Source organism: Osmerus mordax, chromosome 12 (genome assembly GCF_038355195.1).
Source record: "Osmerus mordax isolate fOsmMor3 chromosome 12, fOsmMor3.pri, whole genome shotgun sequence".
NCBI classification, from domain to species: Eukaryota; Metazoa; Chordata; class Actinopteri; order Osmeriformes; family Osmeridae; genus Osmerus; species Osmerus mordax.
In genome coordinates, this window is record NC_090061.1 from 11,155,428 (window position 1) to 11,178,655 (window position 23,228).

The 23,228-nt window shown below is 51.3% G+C and overlaps 1 protein-coding gene across 2 annotated transcripts in view; it reads right to left on the reverse strand.

The window, feature by feature from the left end:
• Positions 1-23,228, reverse strand: part of atp8a1 (ATPase phospholipid transporting 8A1) — an 88,643-nt gene that overhangs the window by 5,589 nt on the left and 59,826 nt on the right. For both annotated transcript variants that reach the window (XM_067247247.1, XM_067247246.1), the window contains 8 exons: positions 20,491-20,601; positions 14,132-14,206; positions 12,208-12,330; positions 8,965-9,043; positions 7,667-7,728; positions 7,167-7,223; positions 6,663-6,770; positions 325-413 (listed from right to left, as the gene is read on the reverse strand). In XM_067247247.1, coding sequence (XP_067103348.1) covers positions 325-413; positions 6,663-6,770; positions 7,167-7,223; positions 7,667-7,728; positions 8,965-9,043; positions 12,208-12,330; positions 14,132-14,206; positions 20,491-20,601 — 704 coding nt within the window. The remainder of the gene's footprint in view (positions 1-324; positions 414-6,662; positions 6,771-7,166; positions 7,224-7,666; positions 7,729-8,964; positions 9,044-12,207; positions 12,331-14,131; positions 14,207-20,490; positions 20,602-23,228) is intronic.

Sequence of the window (23,228 nt, forward strand, 5' to 3'; positions counted from 1 at the left end):
TTTCAAGACCATGACTACAATGAGTCTAAAGGCCTTTGCAGACCGAGTCCGAAGCAAATAAACAAACTAAAAACCAGAATTATTCCGATTTTTTTGTGCACTTTTTTTTGTATTTGAATACTGCCTACTTTGTGATGGCCTGTAAAATACGTTTGCTTACCGTATCCGAAATGTACAAAAACTGAAACACGTTGTCTGCGCCTCACAGAGGTGGATCTGACCGTGTGACCTCTGGATCCACAGTTACATGCTATACCAATGGCCCTATTCCCATGCTGTCTGAGAGGAGCTAGTTCTAGACAGGAAGTGAGGAGGGCTACTCACACTTTGTAGGCCACGTCAAAGACCAGGGAGGTGATGGGGATGAAGACCAGGCCCATCCAGAAGACCCCTGAACTGAACATCATGTCCGCCTGAGTAAGTACACACACACACACACACACACACACCTTAGGGTCATTGCGGACAAAACGCTGATCAAAGGGTGATGATGCAAGACAAAGGTAAAAGGAGAAGAGGTTGGCAACAGGAGAAGCTTCAGCCTCGGGTGAAACCTATTAGAGCTTTTCCCAAAACAACAACAGCAGGGAGTGTAAGCCCCTGGGTGCAGATGTCCTGCAGGAGGAGTGGAGATGTGTCCCCTAGGCTGGACACTTGCAGTGGATAGTATCGGTGTCTTGGAAGATGTTTCATGTAGGTCCTGATGATGATGATGTTTTGATGTACTGTAATATATGCATGTCACTTTGAAATGCTTATCTGTTGCCTTTCTTGGTCAGGTCTCCCTTGGAAGAAAAAAATTGATGACATCTCACTGTGTTTATTCCTGTTTAAATACAGCTTAAATCAAATTAAAAATGAATACAAACAGATGTTTCCATTCAAACCCTCCCCCAAAAACAAACAACAGCATTGCGATGATAGATAGTGGTGGGCTAGCCCAGCAGGGCTGAGCTGGGCGATCCTGTGTTATTGTTGTTGTTTGGGTTTACTCTAACCACCTCCACATCCCCTCAGGCTGAGGATGGGACTTTGCGGGCCGGCAGCAGTACTGCAGGATCCTTTCCACTAGTCACCCAGCCTATTGTGATGGGTGGTGAAACCCCTGCAGTTGTGTGGGACACTTCCTCACACAGTTTATTAGTATGAGGTCAGTGAGTCTCTTGACCCCCACCACCCCTCACCCACGCTGCCCTGATCAACCTACCCACAATGCCCTGGGGCTTCCTGCAGCTCACCCGAGGCGGAACACGAGCAGGGATCAGGAGCACTCCCTGAGATGTGGGGTTCAGCCCTCCAGTCCTCAGCAACACAGTCTTTGGGTATTGCTGGCAAAAGCATCTCTGGAACGACTTCAGCCCAGTCCGATAAAAGCTGTGAAGTCCGAGCCAGACCAACTCTGCCTCGTTGACTCTGTGAAGTCAATGAGGCAGTGACGGACAGCCCACTAGAGGGTTCAAATGAGGCAGTGACGGACAGCCCACTAGAGGGTTTAAATGAGAACTTTCTTGTTGTTGTCCTCTTCACCGTTTCAAATAATAAACACCGTCTCAGTGTTTTCTTGTGTGGGATCTTGGAACTGTGGTCATTGTGTGCTTTTTGCCAAGGAATATCCACAAATGAGATAGCCGTGGACTTGTTCCAGACTCATTTGTTAGTCTGCGTTCAGAAGCAGAGTTTTCCACTTCAGATCCCCATCTCGCCGGATCTTATAAGCCTGCCATCTGGGACGGCAGCTTCTCTGCATGTCCGTGGTCATGAAGGCTTGTGAAAATAAACAATTCATCAGACGACAGAGTCGGCCCAATCCACTCAGACAGTTCAAATGAAACGCAGTTGGACGTGTCGGGAGGTTCCATTGGGTGTGTGTGTGTGGGGGGGGGGCAGCCCTGGCGTGGGCTAGCCCATGCAGCCATCTGAGTGGGGGTCGTGTTTGCTTTGGCCTGGCTGCATTGAAACTATCTGTCATTACATGTCAAAAAGCCAGACACACGCCCCTCGCATCAATTTGGGCAGTACATGCTTGAGCCACTTGTTCAAACTGCAAGGCCCCCAGACAATGGCCTTCCTGTAACACTAAACAGGCAGGATCCTAGGATGGCGCCTTAGGGGACACCTACATATCTACACGCAGAAACACACACAAACTGGTGCACACACACCAAGACACTAAAACACACATGCACACACAGTAAAAAGTATCAAAGGTACTCAGGTGTTCTCAAATTAGCTAATCTGTTCGTCATTACTAGCAAATGGACTTTGATGTCTGACAAAACATCAGGGAAAGAGGAAATCCCAAATGGCTGGAAATCAAAATGTCTTTTTCCTAATGTTTCAACAAGATGGGAATGAATGGAGCTTTCTATGTTGCCCAGCGACGAAAAATACATAGGTTGAGGGAAAATTGCACAGGAGCACGAGACATTTTCCTGTCAGGTTTGAAGCTAGACAGTCCCTGTGGAAACATATTTGGGGCTTTATTGCTGCGTCAGTTTAATTATTTGAATTTTCATCCAATGTATCACACATTTAATGGCAGTATTTAAGCTGTCGTGAGAATCTTTTGAAAATAAACCATGGATACGAACTCTGTACATTAAATCAAAGTCACTGGGGCTCATAAAATAAACCATCCCCTTATTTCATAACATTAATCTCTTACAAACATTTGTCCAACTTATCTATATAAATATTCCGCAGCCACAGACAATGTTGGGTGTATACAGTACCAAAACATCACAAATCTCTTGGATTGTTTATCATAAAACGTAGGCTAACTTAGAGCCAACTGCCACCCCTAATCCATAAATTCAGAGTTGAACCTCATATCACAAATGTTTGCCTATATGGGATATTTTGAGAATCCAAGCTACAACATGGCCTCTAAGCCAGCAGTGTTGGGTGAACGCTAGGGAAGACTCATTCCTGGGGGCCAAGGGAGCTGGGAGTCTAGGGTGTGGGGTGTATTTTTAGGACAAACTAATAAACTGGTCTGGCCTGGCAGACAGTGGTGTCCGCAGCCACGGGGCTGTGTGTTTTGACAGGCCATCAGCCCCCTCATGGCCACTGGAGACACACAGACGCGCTCCCTCACAGATACACACACACTCAAGCGCACACACACACACACTAAAGAGACGTGTTGACACATTCATCCTCTCCCGGTTTCTCGCTAACTGTAGACAGATACAAAATCCCTCACAAGACACATTTTACAAAAAAACTTTTCTTAAAAAAAAAAGTATTTACAAAAATCTGGTTTAGGTCAACAGGCTATTGAAACCTCCATTACCGACTGGGAGAGCTGCTCTGTCTTCCCCAGCGATGTCTAGGTGCATTGATCAGTAGTCTCCCTCAGCGGCAGTTGGCTGATTGTGCCTGGCAGGCCCACAGTGATAGTGTGGCTCCAAGAATGTTAAAGCCTGCTATTGTGATGGTAAATATGAAGGGAGGACAATCCAATTCACCCGATGCCTAGGCCTTTGGCTTTAGAAAGCACAGATTGAGAAAAGCCAACACGCCCCCCCCCCCCCCCCCCCCCCCCCATCCACAACCACACAGTCTCCATCTCTTTCTGTCATATCTGAAAGGCCGTCAGATTTCAGATTCTCCTCCTCCATTGGCCGAGCCCAGGCCTGGAGATGCTGATATCCAGACACCAGCACCCTAAGAGCACAGAGCCTCATTGTGCAGCCCTTTTTATTGGCCACATTGAGAGAAGGGTTAAGTCAAATCCAGTAATAGGGAGTTATTCCACCTCTACCCTCCTCGCCTCCCCTTTTATGCTGAATGCAGCTGAGTTCACTGGACCTTACAATTAGGAGAGAACAGTATGGTAGGATGTCTGGGGCTCTGGGGAGGGAGGAGGGGATCTATATGTTAGGGAGATGCCATACATCCCCCCTTAAATGCCATAGTCATCACGCGGTCCCAAATCCCAAGCTTTAGGGCTCGGCTGGGCAGCCAGCTAGCATGCAGCAACACTGCAGAGAGAAAGAACCAGTCCCAGAGGACTCCAGAGCAGAGAAAAGATATGGAGGCTCACTCAATGCCCCCAACAGAGCGAGAGAGAGAAATAGAGAGCGAGAGTGAAAGAGGCCTTGCTTGGACAAGGCCCACAGATCCACAAATTCCCCAAATGTCGTCATTGCAACGCAGGGGCAAGCGCAGAATTCACAATCCCTTTACCCCCTGCCTCCCCCACCTCCCCCCACACACACTCTTCCAGCTTCCGCCATGGAAAACAAACACTGGCTCTCTCAGTAGGGTCCATCTTCCAGTCCATGTTCTCTCTCTGTGTGTCGCCTCACAACGGACCACGAGACATCCGCAAAGAAAACAGAGTGTTGGACCACTTACATAAACACAGAGCTCAACGCAAGTCGCTCGGGCACAACTGTCAGTCGGTGATTTACAACGTGTATCGCAAAAAGATTAAAATTGCGGAAAAGACAGAGTGGAGGGCAGATTCCATGTCAGTTTTACATGTATTAGCTCACCAGTCATGACATTACAGCTTGAGCTCTGTGACGGATACATCAATTGTAATGCATATCCACACACGCACACGCACACTCACACTCACACGATACAGCTAAACCATCGACAAACGTGTGGGGCGTCCATAACACTCTAGACTCTAATAAATCACTGGGTCTGTGGGTCCGGTAGGTCTCCCCGAGGTTTTAACGACAGAGCAAAAAAAACGTGGGTCTTTAAGAAAGGCCTTAAGTATTCCAAAAACAGAAGAGGGGGACAGAGTCAACACAGATACTGAGGCCCTCTCTAATTCCATCATAGGGCCTTTCACAGATTTAATAACGAGGAACCGTGTGGGCCTGTGTAAAACAACGGGGGGCTGAGAGTTGCGTGTTGAAATGCACCCCCGGAGTTTGAGGGCTCCCTGTGGCTTTCAGAAGAGATGGCGGGCCCCGCTACTTTCATTTCAAACACTGGATGTCTATCAAACCTACTGTACGCACACACACGCCACTTCTGAATATAAAAACACAGAGATTGCAGGCTGGCGGGCGAGCGATGAGAGGCTGGGTGTTATCTAGAGGAGGTGCGTCAGACTGCTCAGTGCCACTCTGAAGGGCATTCCTCTGGTTCAAAGGAAGTGATGTGTGATACGCCGACTGATGCAAATCCGCTACAGGTGCACTGGAACAGAAATAAAACCAGGAAACACACGAGGGTGTTGGAGACATGAGGCTTTGAGCTACACCTTCACATGATATTAAAAAAAATCCATTTGAAAAGCTCCGTTGGGCTCTGCTCGCGGAATAGCGATCATCTTCTGTCGGGGAGTCTTCTTCTGGAAGTCTCACTTTCACGATCAAAGGTTGTTATCCTCGCACGCGTCGAGGTGCCGCAACTCGGGCGCGGACAGAGAGAGTCCTGCGGGCCGCGTGACAGAACCCGCCGTGGAATCTGATGAATGCCTGCTGAGCGGGGGATGGATGTGCTGCTGACAAGCGTTGGAGTGTGCGTGAGAGTGAGAGGGAGTCCAGCGGTCCTCATCAGCAGGGAGAACAGGCGGGGTGTGGGAGAGGGTGGCAGCAGGGTAGATATGGGAGGGACAGCCAGCGGGCAGCCGGCCAGGGCCACTTTGTCTACCTGAGAACCTGGGGTACAGCTGGTCCCCTGGAGCATAGCCATGCTCCTACAGGGTCATCTGACATCTTCCTTTCTTATCCGTGTCAGACCTTCAGGGGAAACAATGGGGGTGATGTGCGGTTTGGACTCGGTCCAAGATGGAAGGCCTCTGAATGGCTGAAGGCCGTCTCCCCCTCTCCCTCCCACCTCCCTTTCTCTCCCTCCCTCCTTGTCTCCCTCCCTCCTTCCCTCCCTCCCTCCGTCTCTCTCCTCCAGCTCAGTGGCGGGAGGCTGGGGGGCTGGGAGCAGGGCTCTGATGCAGTCTCAGGTATCGGAGGACACGTCTCTGTGTGATGATGTACAGGTGTCTCTGTGGTGGGGCTGGAGCTTTGGGTTACAAGCTGCCCACCAACACTCCATTACTGCCATCTCCCAGAGCTGCAGGGCCTGCATGGAACATCTCTGTCTGTGTGTGGGTGTGTGTGTGTCTGTGTGTGTGAGGAGCAGGTGGGTTGCAAAGAGGGAGGGGTGCTCCACACAAATGCCCTGTCTCACACACCTGAAAGGCCAAGGCATGAACCTGAACGAGAACAATCCTGACTGACTCAAACAGGTCCTGGGTTCCAGTGCATTGTGGGAGAGCAGCATGTTAACCAGATCCATGCGGACGTCGCTACGTCCCAGCGTGAACAGCAGCGGGCGCCCCGTCACGGCGCTACGGCGCCTTGACGTCACCTGCAGATACTCACCGGCAAGCAAGGCCGACGTAACACAAACACTGGCTTAATTGGCCCAATTAAGTCATTATGCAACACAAGCCAGAACCCACCGGTCGGACCCCCTCCGGCCCTCCGTTTAGAAACACACGATCGTATTTCGCACACACAAACAGAATAGTGAGAGAGAGGAAAGGAAATATTCCCACTACCAACATCATGAGAAAATGAGTTATGGGAAACTCTAGAGTATGAACTATGATATCATGTAAATGGTTCTCATTGCAGGGTGAGTGGATGTGTGTGTGCGTACAGTATATATGTGTGTGTGTGTGTGTGATTTACCTCTCCAGACATGTCCGGGGCCAGGGGAATCAGGGGCCACAGGGAGGAGTAGATGCCAAAGAACACCACCCATAGTCCGATGCTGCCCCAGATGGCGATGTGACTGAACTGGGGAGGGACACGCACAGTAATCATCACACAATTCCCTCGTGATCAAGCTCATGACACAACACGACCCAACACAAAGACTTCCGACGTACATTACGTTAACCAGACACCGTGCCCTAGCTAGAACGCTAGTAGATTGCGACAGTTGATTTGATTAATGGAGTCTAGTAACGGAAAGGTCTTCGGTAGATAATGGTCCTGTGTAATGCTAACAGTATGGCGGAGGGTGGGGTGAGGGCTGGAGGGAGAGGCAGATGGGGAAGGCTGGGGGACGTGCAGCAGAACTATGTTACAGGAGTCTGTGGTCCTGTAAAAGAGGGAGGGGAGGGGCCGGGGGGTGGGGGAGGGGGGAGAAGGGAGTGGGAGGAGACGGAAGCAGGGGGAGATGAACCGTACCATGGTCCACGACGAGGTCTCCAGGCCGGCCTTCAGGCACACCGTGATGACTACAAACTGCAGAGGAATCACAAAGTCAAATACTAAACCAACAGGAACCTTCTCACGTTCAAGGGGTCAGTCGAAAGACGACACAAGTTCAGCACTGAGGAACACCCCCTTCTGTAAACCCTTCCGTGCTATGTTCTTTGGCTTGAAAAGGGAAACAGAATTGAGGTTGTAAACGATAGCCATGTACAGAGTGAATCTATATTTTGATCATTCTGTTCCACTGAATATCTAAATCCTTTATCCTAGGTCACATGAAACACCAAAGCCCAGGATGAAGAGTTACACAGCAAGACACCAAGACTCACACTGGATCCGAGATAAAGACAGAGACCTGACAAGGGGCTCCCTGGAAAAACACCGGACCTTTCATGTCTAATCCTTAACATAACACACGCACACAGGCTGTGTGTGCGGGGGAGATGCTGGGATGCGTGTCCAGAAACACTTACTGTATAAACCATGTTCCCTAAAAGCAGATAGTCTGGAGTCTTTCCGTTGCCGAACACCGTATCTGTGAAAGAAAGTGGACATGAAGCAGCTTTTAGACAAACGAGGTCTCCTGAGCAGTGATTCTGCTGCTGTTGGAACTCCATTAGAGAGGGGGCAGTTAGGGTGGGCTCTGATATGTAGTCAACACACTGGGATTAGACAGCATACAAGTCCAGTACAGTGTGTGCTCTGGAGCCATGAAGTGTCATTATCGATGCAGCGATATGTAACCCTTCTGGACGAAAGAGGAGGAGGGAGAGACTGAGAGACTGAAGGCTGAGAACCAGTCGTTTGATTTCATTGCGCCGGGAGATCAAGAGTTGTATTTCCTCATGCTGGTTATATTGTTCATTCATTACTCATTGTAAATCACTCTGTTTAGAAGTGCCCGTTGAGTGAATGCAACGTGTGATTAATCAAATTCACTACTTGGGTCGGCCAGTTCTAAATCTACAAACGAGAAACATGGAGGGAGGGGAGGAAGGGAGGAGACAGAGAGAGAAGGGATAAGCAGAGGAGAGCAAGATAGTGGGAGTGAGGGCTAGAAAGAGAGAGCGAGCGAGAGAGAAACAGAAAGAGAGCCAGAAAGAGAGAGACAGGAAGAGAAGCAGAAACAGACTCTCCCTTTACTTCCGGCTGGTCACATGCCTATGTGTGCACTGAGGCCTTGCTGACAGCCTGTCAGTCAGAGTAAAGGGGCTGGGTGCCTTTGTTGGGAGAGCAGGCCCCAGCTTGTGTGGTCCTCTGGTATGGCCAGCCAAGACTCCAGCTCAAAGATCCCTATTCTCTCAGCACACAGCCAGAGGAGCCCGGCTTCCTGGCCATGCAGGGACAGATGAGCTAAACCAGGAACTGAGAAGTGTGTAACAAGACATCTGTGTGTATGTGTGTGTGTGTGCACGTGTGCGTGTACTTGTGCTAGCGCATGTTTGTGATTCAGAAGTTCTGGTCGTTTACCAGACAACTAATCAGGCTATGCGTCTGAGCGTCCTCCTCTGTGCTGCACTGGCCTGCGGGAGCAGGACCTCACCGTGCAGGGAGGCCCACAGGAGCAGGACCTCACCGTGCAGGGAGGCCCGCAGGAGCAGGACCTCACCGTGCAGGGAGGCCCGCAGGAGCAGGACCTCACCGTGCAGGGAGGCCCGCAGGAGCAGGACCTCACCGTGCAGGGAGGCCCGCAGGAGCAGGACCTCACCGTGCAGGGAGGCCCGCAGGAGCAGGACTTCACCGTGCAGGGAGGCCTGCGGGAGCAACTCACCGTGTTGGAAGGCTCTGAGGGGAACCCAGAAGAGGATGACCGAGTGGAAGAGGCCGTTCAGACAATGGGCCCAGAAGACCTGCGAGGAGAGAGAGGGATGGAGGGAAGGAGGTAGAAGGGGAGAGGGAGGAGGGGTTGGGGTGGGGGGTTTCAGGAGAAAAGGAGGGAGAGAGATAGAAAGGAATAGCATGAGAAACCCGGTGGGTGCCCCAGCCTGCCAGCTGACCCCTGACCCCCGCTCTTTGTCCTGGCTCAGCGCTGGGCTAAGTGGCGGTTTTGTAGGGGCCTCCGCTCTGAATGGCCACCCCGCTGACAGACACTTTGTATATCCTGTGTGTGTGTGTTACGGGACAGAGAGAGAGAGGGAGACATAGAGAGCGAGAGCAAGCAGGAGAGAGAGAGAGCGGGAGAGAGAGGGTGCTGAGGGTTTGGTTGCGTGCAGGCTTGGTGTGTGTGTGAGTATGCATTTTGTGGATGATGTCAATGTGTGTGGGAATGTGGTGTGAGTTTTTTTTTTCTCTCAAATACCAATAATCTTGCTAAAGTATATTTGAAATTGGGGGGAATATATGATGAGAATTAAACAAACATAAATCAGTCTAAGAACACAGAAGTTGACAACTCTGACAGGGATTAAGTTGTTTTCATGGCCATTAGTAAGGGCTGGAAAATGAGTGTGTCTGGTGTGTGTGTGTGTATGTGTATACAAGACCACCTCTGTATGTGTGTTAGTGTGTGTGTATGTGTGTAGACTTTGGATGAGCCATTTAAATCAATATTCCTGCACTAAAACCACCTTGTTTCAAATTTACATTATGCAAGAAAAGGAGCCAAACAAAACACTAATGGGCGATGTAGCATGAACCAGCCGTGAAATCCAGTCTGCCTGAACACTCTGCTTTCAGGCCCCATCTCACCCCTGCCCTGCCCCAGACATTGCACTTAGTCCTGAATGCTGCAGCCTGGTCAAACCCAAACAGCTTGAATCACACAGTAAATAAGGGGGGGGGAATCATATTTCATCAGATTCAAGGAGTCTCGCCTTTTAATGCCTTGGGAGTTAAGAGGAAATCCACCGTTAGGCTGACATTTTCTGAACTATTCAACAGTTTAATAAAGCTGAATAAAATCAGTTTAATCCTGAATTTTCCATTAAACACACAATTTCTCATGACCGCCGGGAGGACAGGAGAGTCTGGGGGGTTCAGACAGTCTTGCTCAGGGCTGAGTGTGTAGGGCTGTAATACCTTGCTCTCTCTGGCCTGACCTCCTCACCTTTGCTATCGCCTTAACAAAACAAAGCTCTGAGTCCCACACCAAGCCCAACCCCCACCAACATTACCTCACCTCCGACCCAGCACACACACTCCCACAACAGGCAATGGCTGACCAGAACCCCCCCCCCCCCCCGCCACACTCCTCCATCTCTCTGAGGCTGGGATCAATTATCTCCAATGTTACAATTACACATTTAACCCAATTAGCCTCCTACTGGCATACACAACCTCTCCTCTAGGGCAGGACCCACCCCACCGCTAGCCCCAGCCCCACCCCCTCAGCCTCAGCACAACACTGAGTGGAAGAACAAGGCCTCCAGCAACATAATGAATGCTAATGAAATCAATAAATGTTCATAATCATTTGTCCCAGTGACCGCCCCCCTCCAGCCTCACCAGCCCTCTCTTGTCTGTATCCCAGCAGGTTGCTAAGAATCGCAGCATGAATGCCTGTCTGTCCTGTAAAGATCTGGCCTTTTGTGCAACGCCTAATTGCTTAAAAAAGCATGAAAGGATGTACTTTATATCGGGCCAAATATTTCTGCTGCCCCCCACCCTCACCTCACAACCACCTCCCTTCCTCCTAGACGTTGTTGACCGAGAAGGAGAGAAAAGATTGAGAAAGAAAGAGAGAACAAGATAGAGAGATAGATAGAGAGGCAAACGAGGTTGGCTGGTGAATGGGTTGGGAGCAGTAATTACGGAGTCCATATTGAGGGTCTGAGGTTGTTATAGTGACTTAAGTGTCAGGAATATGTAATTAAAAGTGAAAGGGGACACAGTTGGGGCCACACCTGAAATATTTCACACTCTTTCCCCTCCTTCACGCACCTCAAACACAAACGGCTTTAATTCACAAAGACAGTATCTGTTGTGTACAAGAGAGCCAGGCGTGCAGGAAGAAAAGGCTTTTGGGGCCAAATTCCTGCAGGGTTTTCTCACCTCGCCTAAGGCCAGCTGCAAGGGAAATATCAGAGGAGGAGAGTGGACAGGCCAGTGAAAACAAAACAGTGACCCAGGCCAGGCATCATGTAGAAGGCTGGAACAAGCTGGAGCTAAACTGGTAATAACTATTTGACAGGTCATTTTCGGACCCTTTCATGACATGCTAAGCCACTTTAAACAGTTTCTTCATTGGGCCTGGCTCGAGCTTGTGTCCCCACACTACTCACAGGAGGCCCGTAAAAACGCTTGGCCGTACAGACCCTTTTCTCACCCAAACAGAAGTGAAGTGTGCTCAGACCCGTGGTGTAGTCAGGCTGTCGCAGCGAGGCGACAGGGCTGTCCTGAGGAAAACCTCCAGGAACCTGATCGACGGGGACCAACCTTGTTTCCAGCGGCCGGTCCAGACCAGACCAGACCAGGCCGTGAAAGAACCGGCCAAGGCAGACAGAGCCAGACCAGGAAGAATGTTCTTCCAGAGCAAACAAACTCACTTAAACAAATGGCATCATTTCCCGCATTGGGTCCTGTCACCCACCATGACAGCACACTCTCTGTCTCCTCTGCCCCCCTGGCCCTCTAGCCCCTGACCTCCACAACCAGTCCGCCTCTAATCTGTCTCCATGCTGCACTAACCGGGTCTCCACGCCTGTGAGGGAAGGGCGGGGGGGGGGTCCTGGTGGCAGGCGTGGAGATGGGGGAAGGAGGGCGTCTTTATTAACAGCAGGGGAAAGCTAATGGACAGCTGCCCCCCAGGGAGAAGGCCAGACTGGGCCCTTGACCACAGCTCCCAGGCCAGACCGGAGCTCCGACTGCAGCAGACGTGAGGGTCAGACACTGTCCGCCGCGCACACAGACCGCCTCAGAAAAGCATCACGCGGTCGTTAAAGCAACGTAAATCGCTGCTCAGAGTCGGGACGTAAACCTTCAGCTTTGGTCACGCTGCGCTAACGATGGAAAGAAATGGATGCCGGTTCAGTGTTGACTTGAACAAACAGAGGGGAATAACCATTGATGTAGGTACCTTGGTGTTGAAGCCCATTGCGTTCTGAGAGGTTTTGTAGAGTTCAGGGTATTTCAGCATGTTCTCTTTCCTGCAGGAACGCTCAAATATGCCCAGCGTCAAGGGAGGGAGAGCTGTGAAGATCTACACAGCAACAAAAATGAGCAGACACAAAAATAGAAAGATAAAAGACGTCAAATTAGATGACACATTAAATCAGAGACCTTTTGAAGTTAGAAGACCACAAGACAACCCCCAATTTTCGTCTCGGATTTTGGCTGCTAAGTTAATATATTAAAATCAGACATCAACAATCTTGACAAAACAAATTCCCGACGAAATGGTAACTTTGTTTGCAATTTTCTTAAAGGTTACATGCTCCCTTTATTGACCATGAAGAGGTTCCAGGAGAACAGATCCTGGTTGTGTAGAGACACGATGCTCAAGGACTACCCAATAACAGAAGGCCAACGATCAAAAGAAAAAAATGCATTTGGTTTGATTAACATCATACACTTCTACTACAACAGTAGAACACAGTCGAAAGTTGTCTACTTGAAATCAGGGGTTGGGGGTAGAATAGTTCCTTGGTTTCAATGGTCTCACATCACAAAAGAAGCCAAACCCCCCCAGCACTTGCCCGATTTTTATTTTGTTGGTGACCGTTAACCACGCAACACTTGAGTTGTTTTGTCTTCTCTCCCGACTGGACACGCTTGCCGTTTGTTCACATGCAGAAGCAACCTGGAGGGATGGTGTGTGACGCCCTCTGCTAACTAGCCAGCAGGTATCTGAGCGAGGCGGCAGAGTGTCATTTCTGAGCGTTGCTGTAATGTTTGCCTGCTGAGCAGCTGCTGAGAGAGGAGTGTTGGTGTTGTGTGTCCGGGGGGCACAGGGAGGGGGCACGGGGAGGGTGCACGGGGAGGGGGCTCCAGGAGGGGGCTCCAGGAGGGAGATCGAGGAGGGGGCTCGAGAAGGGGGCTCGAGGAGGGAAATCGAGGAGGGACGGGGTGGGGGTTCTGTGAAGGAGTGGGGGCACTAGTGGAGACTTCCCTGTGGGCCCATCTGGAGTCTCAAGTCTGCTGTGAGGCCGTGAGGCTGCAGGGCAGCAGGACACGCTCCACTGGGCTCCTCTCTCATTCAGGGCTGGGAGGATCTCCATAGAAGGGAGGATTCGGCCCACTGCATCTGACAGACTCCCACAGAGCCGGTGGAATTTTTTGCCGCCTTCTGGATCAAGTGAGCCGGATAGCCCCCCTGACACTCAACTTATCTAAAATGGCCGGGTCTGTCAAGAAATCTGTCCAGGGCTGTGAGAATATTCGACTTCTTTCCGCTGGTCACCGTGAAATCACTTCCACTTGTGGGCCGTCAACAGTGTGCAGGCACTTCTCTCCTCTCACTTTGCTCATTGGCTTTTGTTTATTGAATTGCGTGTATCTTTAAGAAACAGCTGAAACGGTACACGTCAACTCCTTCTAATATTATTTCTTTTCTTTTTTTTTTTACATACAAAAGCGATATGACAGATATGAAACACAAGTTTATAAAGAGGGGAGCGCCATGAGGAACAGACATTGCATCGCACCGGTTAAGCAGCGTCTAGATTCAACCTGTTCTTTTTATCATTCACAAATGGCCGTCTTGGCCAGCTCAGCTCTTTAGGGCATGCGAGTCTGTTGTTCTTTCACATTCAGTACATAGTTAGGGGCACTGGGGGACTATGGACTTGACAAGGGGTCATAAATAAAAGTGGACATTTTTCAGGATGTCGATGACATGGCTCTGCATTAAAGCAATGGTGTCGGGGGTGCCACGAGCAATGAGTTCTAGGCCCGAGAGCGACCATAGAGGGAGGGGTGGTGGCGGTGGGGGTAAATCGAGGAGGGGATCAGGCTCTTTTCCCAGTAATGGAGGAGGGAGAGTAAATCACATGAACACTCACCACGTTGTACAGGCCGATGCACCAGCGCTCAAACAGGATCTGGCCGGAGAAGCCGTTGACGAAGGCGAACCAGATCTGAAACAGAGAGACAAAAAAAAACAAAACAAGAGGAAAGTGATAAGAGAGCGTTTCCATGACAAACAGAAGACTTTCCAAATCTCCGCTGATTCGTCTCATCCCTCCTCAGGTTACGGCAGTGCAAGTCTTTTTGGAGGCAGGGGGGAGGGTTTCCTCATCGGGTGATAGGAGACAAACCCATCACAATCCCTCTGGTCTCTGCACCATCTGCCTCCCGGCCTCATGTTTCCCATCACTGATAGTGAGGCTGAGTGGATCCATGAACACGTTTGCATCGGCCGAGAGCCCCGTGGAAACTCTGCACACATCAAACCACAGCCTCTCCACCGTCCACTGACTATGGTGAACCAACGGCATGCTTTCTGGTGAGTGTATAAGTGCTGTCTGTGCTCCGACCATTGGAGACAAACCAAGCCAAAGAATGGATCAAAAGCGAGTTTATCTGAACATCTAAACACGTCCACAACATGCGTCACGTCAGAGTGGGGAAACGCGCATATTTCCAGTCAGTGTAAACTGAAACGAACCCCTAATCTGAACTGGGCTCCTTTTGAAGTTTTGACCTGTGGTCAACACATCATTACTCTCTGAAGGGGGGAGAGAGGGGGGTACGAGAGGGGGGAGAGAGGGGGGAGAGAGGGGGGAGAGAGGGGGGAGAGATGGACTGAATTAGCGTCAGGAGTAGGAGTGGGACAACACAGGCTCCAGGCTCCATCTCCACAGTGTACCGTTCCTTATAGATTCATCCCCAAGATTATGCCTCTTCATACATCAAGCCGGGGTGACTAGCCAGGTTAGTTACGAGGCAGGAGGGTGAGGGTCGGCACATGGAGGGGACCAGGGAGACCTGGATCTGCCCTGACGGGAGGGGGAGATGATCTAAACCACATGCTGGACTGGTGAGGAAGAGGAGGCTTATCACTTCATATGGTGATTAGCCCCGGACCTGTCTGGACTCGGGCTCGCCTGTCAGGCCTGCCTGAACACAACCCCCATGCACACTCAGCACCAGCAGTGTGGACGCTCTCACAACTTCCTGGTCCTCCTCATAACCTTTCGATAGGAAACATCACAACAGAGGTTAAACCCAGGTGACCGCCGGACAGAACAGGCGGTGGAGGCGTCAGACAGGCCAGCAGCAGACACGGTCGACGGGGGGGATGGTTTTTGGTCGCGTGAGACATCCTGTCAGTCAGACGGTCCGTGCGGGTGTTCTAGTGATCCTGACAGCGCAGCTGAACAGAGCCCGTCTGCTGTTTGGCCATGGCTGTAGAGGGAACAGTGGGCGTTCTGTGTTACGCTACGGTCAGCCCGCCAACAGTTCCTCGCTTCATTTAACTGCATTATGAAGGCATGAACTGCTACAAACTCTCGACAGGGGACAAAGACGGTGGGCTGTCCCAATCCCTGCACACCCGGGCCTGTCCTCCGGCCCGGCCCATTCAATTGGGAGAGTGAATGCGTGAAAACGTTCCAAAAACAAATGTCTGTCACCCATCCCCGTTTTATTTCCCTCGGGCGGTGGGGAGTGGAGGGGTTGGGAGAGTGTGTGCGTGTGTGTGCGTGTAGATGGATGCGGACCCCCTACTGCCCCCCCCCCCCTCCCCCTCCATCTACCACGCCCACCCATTCCAGCTCCTGCTCACCCCGGCATCAGGTGCATTCTACCGTGATGTTGTTTTCTTTAACTAGGGGGGCCACTGGTGGTCAGCTCCTCTCTCTCCCCTCTCCCTCTCCCTCCCTCTCTCCCTCTCTCCCTCTCTCCCTCTCTCTGTATTTTCGCTCCAGCCTCGGAGCATGTGACTACCCCCGGAGGCTATAGTAAGGAGATTCCTCCACACAGATTGAAATCACATGGTGTGCTTGCATACATACAGTACCCCCCCCCCCCCTCCCCCCGCACCATGGAACACTCCGGTAGGTTGCGTTTTAAGGTGGTCGTACCGGAGCGGCCGTTGCCAGGGGTTACGGCGAGGCGAAGCGCGGAGCAGGTTAGAGCGGTGGCGAGGTTGGCATAATGGTGATGAGTGGTTTGCGGGGGAGGGTCAAAGTGCTGAATTCATTACAGGCCGCTTCAATAAGGGGCTCTGGGCTGATATATTGTTGTGCAAAGTTAAAGAAGAAGCCTATTCAGAGCATGGGGTAAGCGCTCTAGCGTGAGTGCTGTGGCCTGGTGCTTAGGTCCTGCTAGAGTCCCTCGCTCACTCCCTCTTGAGAGACAGATGCATTGATTTGCTCATTAAGGGAAGGACCAGACCAGCCAGGAGGGATTTTTTTTATCTTCTTTTTTCTTTCTGTCCTTACTGAGCGCCACTCAGCGGAGGGGTGTGGCTGGCCTCTCTCCCCCAGTGCACATTCTGAAAAAGCGAGGGGGGCGACGACCGAGGAGAGAGGAAAGAGGAGAGGGAGGGAATTCAAGGTGGAGTTCTACAGGTCCCTGCATATTCATCAGTGAATCAGAAATCCATGATTTTGATCCCACTGCTTCACGAGCCCCAAGTGGGACAACAAAAGTGGAGGGGGGGGGGTGACACTTGTCCTCCATATAGTGACAGGCTCTTCTGCTCCCATGCAAAAAAACAGACCCCTTATCCCTACTTAAAGAAGAAAGAAAGCAGGAAAAAGGAAAGGCTAAAATACAAAGTTACTGAAGAAAAGCAACAGCTAAATATGAAACATGCTGGAAACGTATCGAGGTAAACAGTGGTCAGCCAGAGCTGTAATGCAGTCAGGTTGGGTCTGGTTTGAAGCCAGTCCCCCCGGCCTCCTCTTGGTCCCTCCTAGCCTCCTCCTGATCCCTCCTAGCCTCCTCTGTGTCCCTCCTAGCCTCCTCCTGATCCCTCCTAGCCTCCTCTGTGTCCCTCCTAGCCTCCTCCTGATCCCTCCTAGCCTCCTCTGTGTCCCTCCTAGCCTCCTCCTGATCCCTCCTAGCCTCCTCTGTGTCCCTCCTAGCCTCCTCCTGATCCCTCCTAGCCTCCTCCTGATCCCTCCTAGCCTCCTCCTGATCCCTCCTAGCCTCCTCCTGATCCCTCCTAGCCTCCTCCTGATCCCTCCTAGCCTCCTCCTGATCCCTCCTAGCCTCCTCCTGATCCCTCCTAGCCTCCTCTGTGTCCCTCCTAGCCTCATCCTTGTCTCTCAAAGCCTTCCCTCCTGGCCTCTGTCAGCCATGGCCTCCATTCTATCTCTCCTGGCCTCCACCTTGTCCTCCCTGGCCTATTCTCTGTTCCTCGGCTTTCTGAGGCCGATGCCCCAGGGCTGAATAAGCCTCTTGTAATTATCCCATAAATGCCACTTGTCCATCAGCCTCTTGGGGGCTGCCTGATAATGTGTCAATCAAACAGTGCCCAGTAAGTTCCTACTTAAACTTTACTGCTTTGAGCTAGATTTTGGCTAATTTTACAACAAAAAAATGTGCTCATTCACAAGTTATAAAAAAGAGGTGAGTTTTATATCCTCAGACCTATTTGTCTGTGAGTCTCTCTCCAAGACCTTATAAAAATGTGACCATTGTTCTCTTTGTGAGTGGTTGTCCTGTCAGAGAGATCCTTTTGCAGCAGGAATAACTAACAGAGCACGGAAACACAGAAGCATTGAATTGGCCCACCTGTCAGTCAGTCAGAGGAGAGTGGCAGCCATACTTCCTGGCACACAATTAACCTCACTCCAGACTCCCAAGCTAAACAGCAATTACTACCCAGCTGCTCCCTTCACAACATAAAGACCTGCACCTACATTCACATGCTCAACAATGGCCTCCGAAAAATCCTTTCCCCCCTTCATCTTTTTTTCCTCTTCTAAAAGAAACCAAAGTCCATAGAGGAAGAGAGAGGGAATAAGGAGGAGAGCGAGAGAAAAGGATAAAGAGAGCAGGAGAGAGAAGTAGGCTTAAGTATGGTCATGGTGTTCAGATTGTAAGGAACACTGTAATAGACAATGTTCTCCGGACACAAAAGTGAAAATTCTCATTCGACATCCTCGGTTTACCTTCGAGCACGTAGCCCGGGAACGGACGGGAAAAACACGCGCACACAAAAGTAAACCTATTAGCGCAACAGATGTAGCTTTTAGCCCTTCCCTGAGGTTACCAGAGTCTTGGATGTCAGGCCCTTACAAAACAGGGGCGTTTGATACGTCGCGAAGCAGCAAAACAGAGGAGGGATCCCCTATTATGTACTTGAATCCCCTGAAGGAGGTAGCAGAGGGGTGGGGAGTTACATTTTCGTAAAGTAACAAAAGGTGTTCGAGGAAGGCAGGCCTAACGGAGGGGAAGGCAGACTGTACGCGCTCGAGGGAAACGAGCTCCTCTGAAAGAGAACGGCCGGGGCCTGAATGAAGGCTTGTGGCCCATCGCACAAAAGGGAGAGCGCCGATGAAGTGGGGAGGAATTTCAGCTGGAGAACCTTTAATGAGTGTGTTTAGGCTCTCCCGCCAGTCACCTCCATTTTAAGGGAAGGTAAGAGAGAGACAGAGAGAGACAGAGAGAGAGAGAGAGAGAGACAGAGAGAGAGAGAGAGAGAGAGAGAGAGAGAGAGAGAGAGAGAGACCGGGCTGCTGTGCAGGAGTTTCTGCTCTGTGCAGTCACATCAAACGCTGCCAACTATTCCGGGTTCAAAGCGGAATTCCCAGTTGGTGCAACAAGATTACCCACAGGCTAAACTTAAGACAACAACATAAAAGGAAGCCAGACAGTTACATGAAATAGACTCAGTTCATATGTTGATGCCCCCGGCATTGGCAGCTTGATTATTTGAATGTAATTTTTGTGCCACATTTACATATGGTGTTCTATAACAAAAAAAGTTTTTTGATGTTGATCGGAGCTGATCAGCGCATGTGCAATGTCTCAGAGTGAAGCCGTAAATGAGACAATAAAAATTGCAAAGATGTATAAGGAGGTGCCCTAAAACATTAATGGTGTGCCTGTTGCAGTGTCAATAAAGCTAGTTTACCATCATTAAAGAAGGTAACATTATCAAAGCCTCTTAAATTGGCCCGTGTTAGAAGTAGTGCCAAGTTACAGAGGGGAAAAAGTCAACGCCATTTGAAAGCATGACCGACTGAAGGAACCGGCCTCGACCATAGAGCCAGTCAGGCCTTCCCTCACAGATGCAGACACAGGAATCCGAAAGGGCCTGGAGATTTACCATGGCACATAAACCAAAACAAGGATGAAAAACGAGTTCAGAGGTCAAGTAGCACAGAAAAAAAAAAAAAAAAAAAGATCCCATTTTAACAGGGTCATATTTCTATGGCGGGTTGAGCCGCTGTAACGGTACAAGCCTTCGGTCTCATAAATGCGAAGGGGTGTTTGTCAGCAGGGACGTTCTCATGACATCTGGCTGATCTCCCCTGCTCCCTGCATAGCTGGCCCACAGGCCAGGTCCACTCACCCAGGGAGACACTGATGTCTCACTCCAGAGAGGGAGCGTGTAATTCACCGTGTCTCTGCTAGGAAAGGCCTCCCCCCCCTTCCTCCACCACCACTCCCCTCCCCCTCCACCCCTACCATCCCCTTCCTTCCCCTCCTCTCCCTCCTCCCCTTCCTTCCTATCTAAGGCCAGGGGAACGACAGTATAGAGGAAGGCTGGAGAGCTGTGATTAAAGAAAACCTCGCATGTATTTGAGGATTTGAACGGCCTCGGTTGGTGAGGCCTTAAGCCCTGCCTGTAATTAGCCAGTCAGACGCAGGTCTGTACACACCGAGCTGAGAGCCAGGACCCGTCAGCGGCGTTCGGAGACTTGAGAGAAGACCCTGAGCTCTTCCAGAGGTGCAGCATCCCTCCGCCCAGTGTGTGAGGGCCGTAGATCAAAACGTCTCCGCACCCCTGTGGCAGAGCTGACGCTGATAGTGAACCCTCGACTTGTCAGGTCGCTCTTGGTCGGAGCTCTGAACCTGCTATCAGCACAGGGTCTGGACTCTGTCAGACGCCATCACACACACACGCCCGCGCGCGTGCACATGCACACACACAGCGCTGTGGGCTTCAAGCTTAGACGGCTCCATTTCGACCATCTCTTTTAGGCTTGACTAAAACTCAGGGTTCTTAAACACTACTTTCCAGCTCAAATGGATTTTGTTTCATTAAGGTGAATGTTGGAGTCGGCTCAGTTTGGCAGGTAATGTGTACGGCCAGTCACTAGAAACACAAACATGGAAAACCTAATGGGAATGATTTGCTTTGACGTGATAATACCATGTGGAACATTCACCATGTACGCCAATTAAGCTTGCGGCTGAATATGACCTCAGTGTCTAGAGTCATGGGGGTTCGGGGGCTTACCTCGATGATGTAGAGGACAATGTTCTTATAGAAGCAGTACAGGATACACTTGGCCACACGGTTGTAGTTCCAGGCTCCGTGCACCAGCAGTAGATTCTTCAAGTATTTGAACTGCGACGGAGGGGAGAGAAGAAGAGGCCAAGATAAATGAATAACAAGCGACTGTAATTCAGGCATCACACAGAATGCATTGTCAAAAAGGTACGTTGGGATCTAGAATGGGGGATTAGAATCTAGCCTGGAATAGAAGCATTTAACGGAAGGAACCTTTTGAAGGAAATAAAGGAACGGTCTTATCAGTGTCTGCCAGCAGGGATCTTTAGGGGTGCTGAGGAGCAGAGGGCATGGTCTTCCTCCACACATTCCAAACATTTCTGGTCACAGTTTGATAGTGGGGTCTTAACTTTGCCTGAAGTTGTTGAAAAGGGGAGAGAGTGAGAGAGGGGCTGTGCTCTCCCAGGGTTACAGTCGAATATCTAAATGGGCTCCTGATAATCCTTCTATTTAGGGCATGTGGTGCATGTCATATTTTCGGTGTAATCATTTGCCGATAACGGTGATTAGATTGAGAACGCTGTAGCGAGCGTTTTGTGTTGCTTCCCAACCAGCTAGGAGTTTACAACAAGGCGCACACTGTACTGCAGGCTGAGGGGGGCACACTGTACTGCAGGCCGAGGGGGGCACACTGTACTGCAGGCCGAGGGGGGCACACTGTACTGCAGGCCGAGGGGGGCACACTGTACTGCAGGCTGAGGGGGGCAAACTGTACTGCAGGCTGAGGGGGGCACACTGTACTGCAGGCCGAGGGGGGCACACTGTACTGCAGGCCGAGGGGGGCACACTGTACTGCAGGCTGAGGGGGGCACACTGTACTGCAGGCTGAGGGGGGCACACTGTACTGCAGGCCGAGGGGGGCACACTGTACTGCAGGCTGAGGGGAGCACACTGTACTGCAGGCTGAGGGGGGCACACTGTACTGCAGGCTGAGGGGGGCACACTGTACTGCAGGCCGAGGGGGGCACACTGTACTGCAGGCTGAGGGGGGCACACTGTACTGCAGGCTGAGGGGGGCACACTGTACTGCAGGCTGAGGGGGGCACACTGTACTGCAGGCTGAGGGGGGCACACTGTACTGCAGGCCGAGGGGGGCACACTGTACTGCAGGCTGAGGGGGGCACACTGTACTGCAGGCCGAGGGGGGCACACTGTACTGCAGGCCGAGGGGGGCACACTGTACTGCAGGCTGAGGGGGGCACACTGTACTGCAGGCCGAGGGGGGCACACTGTACTGCAGGCCGAGGGGGGCACACTGTACTGCAGGCTGAGGGGGGCACACTGTACTGCAGGCCGAGGGGGGCTTGATACGGGCTGTATCTCCATCACACGGAGGTTCGTCATGCTAAACGCTAACACAAAAAAGGTCTGGCTTCTCTACAACAGCACGACCTTCCTGGGTATATGGAGATGTCTTCTGGCTGTCCTGTCAGCCGTGACCTCTGGGGGTCAGGGGTTAAACTCCTGGTGACCACAGCACTGATAGTTGATGACAGACAGACAGCTGAGGTGCCTAGCTTAACCTCTCTCTACTCTGGGCCAGCGACGCCTTAAGCTTTAGCATAACTGTCTCTAGGTCCAAGTTTCACCTCAAGACGCTAAACAACTGCTATTATATCACTCAACTCTCGGAACTAAACCGTCTAACTTCAAAGGAAAAAGTGAAGAAGAAAACAAAGTTAAATCCCCAAGACTAATGTAGTTATACAGAGAGCAGTGGGAAGGTATAGTAGGGCGAAGTTACACCAATAAGGACAAATCAATCAATGTCTGAAAAGAAACTGGAACCGCTGCAGGGTTGCGACTGATTTAATGGATTCTAGGAAGTGCCATTTGTAAATGTCATTTGGATGGTTGGGGCACTTAGGACGAGCTGCAGTCTCTGTGAGAGTAACTGGATGCTTGGGACAGAGAATGTGACTTATGGGCCCGCTCCCCCTGCTGTGGCCCTGAGCTGTCTGAACATGGAGGACAGTGAGGAGGGTGGTGGGGGGGGGGGGGGGGGAAAGAAAACCTCAACAAAAAAAGCAAGTTGTGTCCATGATATAAGACCTCAGTGGCTTTTGTTGCGTGGCACAATGCTGGCTCTGGAGTACAGCATGTGTAAGATGATGAGTTTCAGTGATAATGCTTAGCTGGATACCAGAATATGCTTACATAGGACTGCCTGGATCAGTTTCTATGTCACTGGGGTGTCAACAGAAGCCTGTTCTGCTGCTGGTCACCTGTGTAAGCCAATCTGATCCACCACAGGAGCTGCACACCTGGCAACCTCACCTTTAACTCCTTGTTGGCTACAACCGCACTCTCGATTTGAGGTCTTTCTTTGGAACTACGGTCACCGTTTTGGAATCGTACAACCCTCCAATCACCTCTCCCAAAACACTCCTCCCCTCGTAGCTCTTGCTTCCTCTTCGGGGTCAGAATGTCCTGGGTGGCTCAGGTCAACCTCTGTGCCCCTTCACCCCCCGGGGCCTCCACCCCCCGGGCCCTCTACCCCCCGGGCCCTCCACCCCCCGGGGCCTCTACCCCCCGGGCCCTCCACCCCCCGGGGCCTCCACCCCCCGGGCCCTCCACCCCCCGGGCCCTCTACCCCCCGGGGCCTCTACCCCCCGGGCCCTCCACCCCCCGGGGCCTCCACCCCCCGGGGCCTCCACCCCCCGGGCCCTCTACCCCCCGGGGCC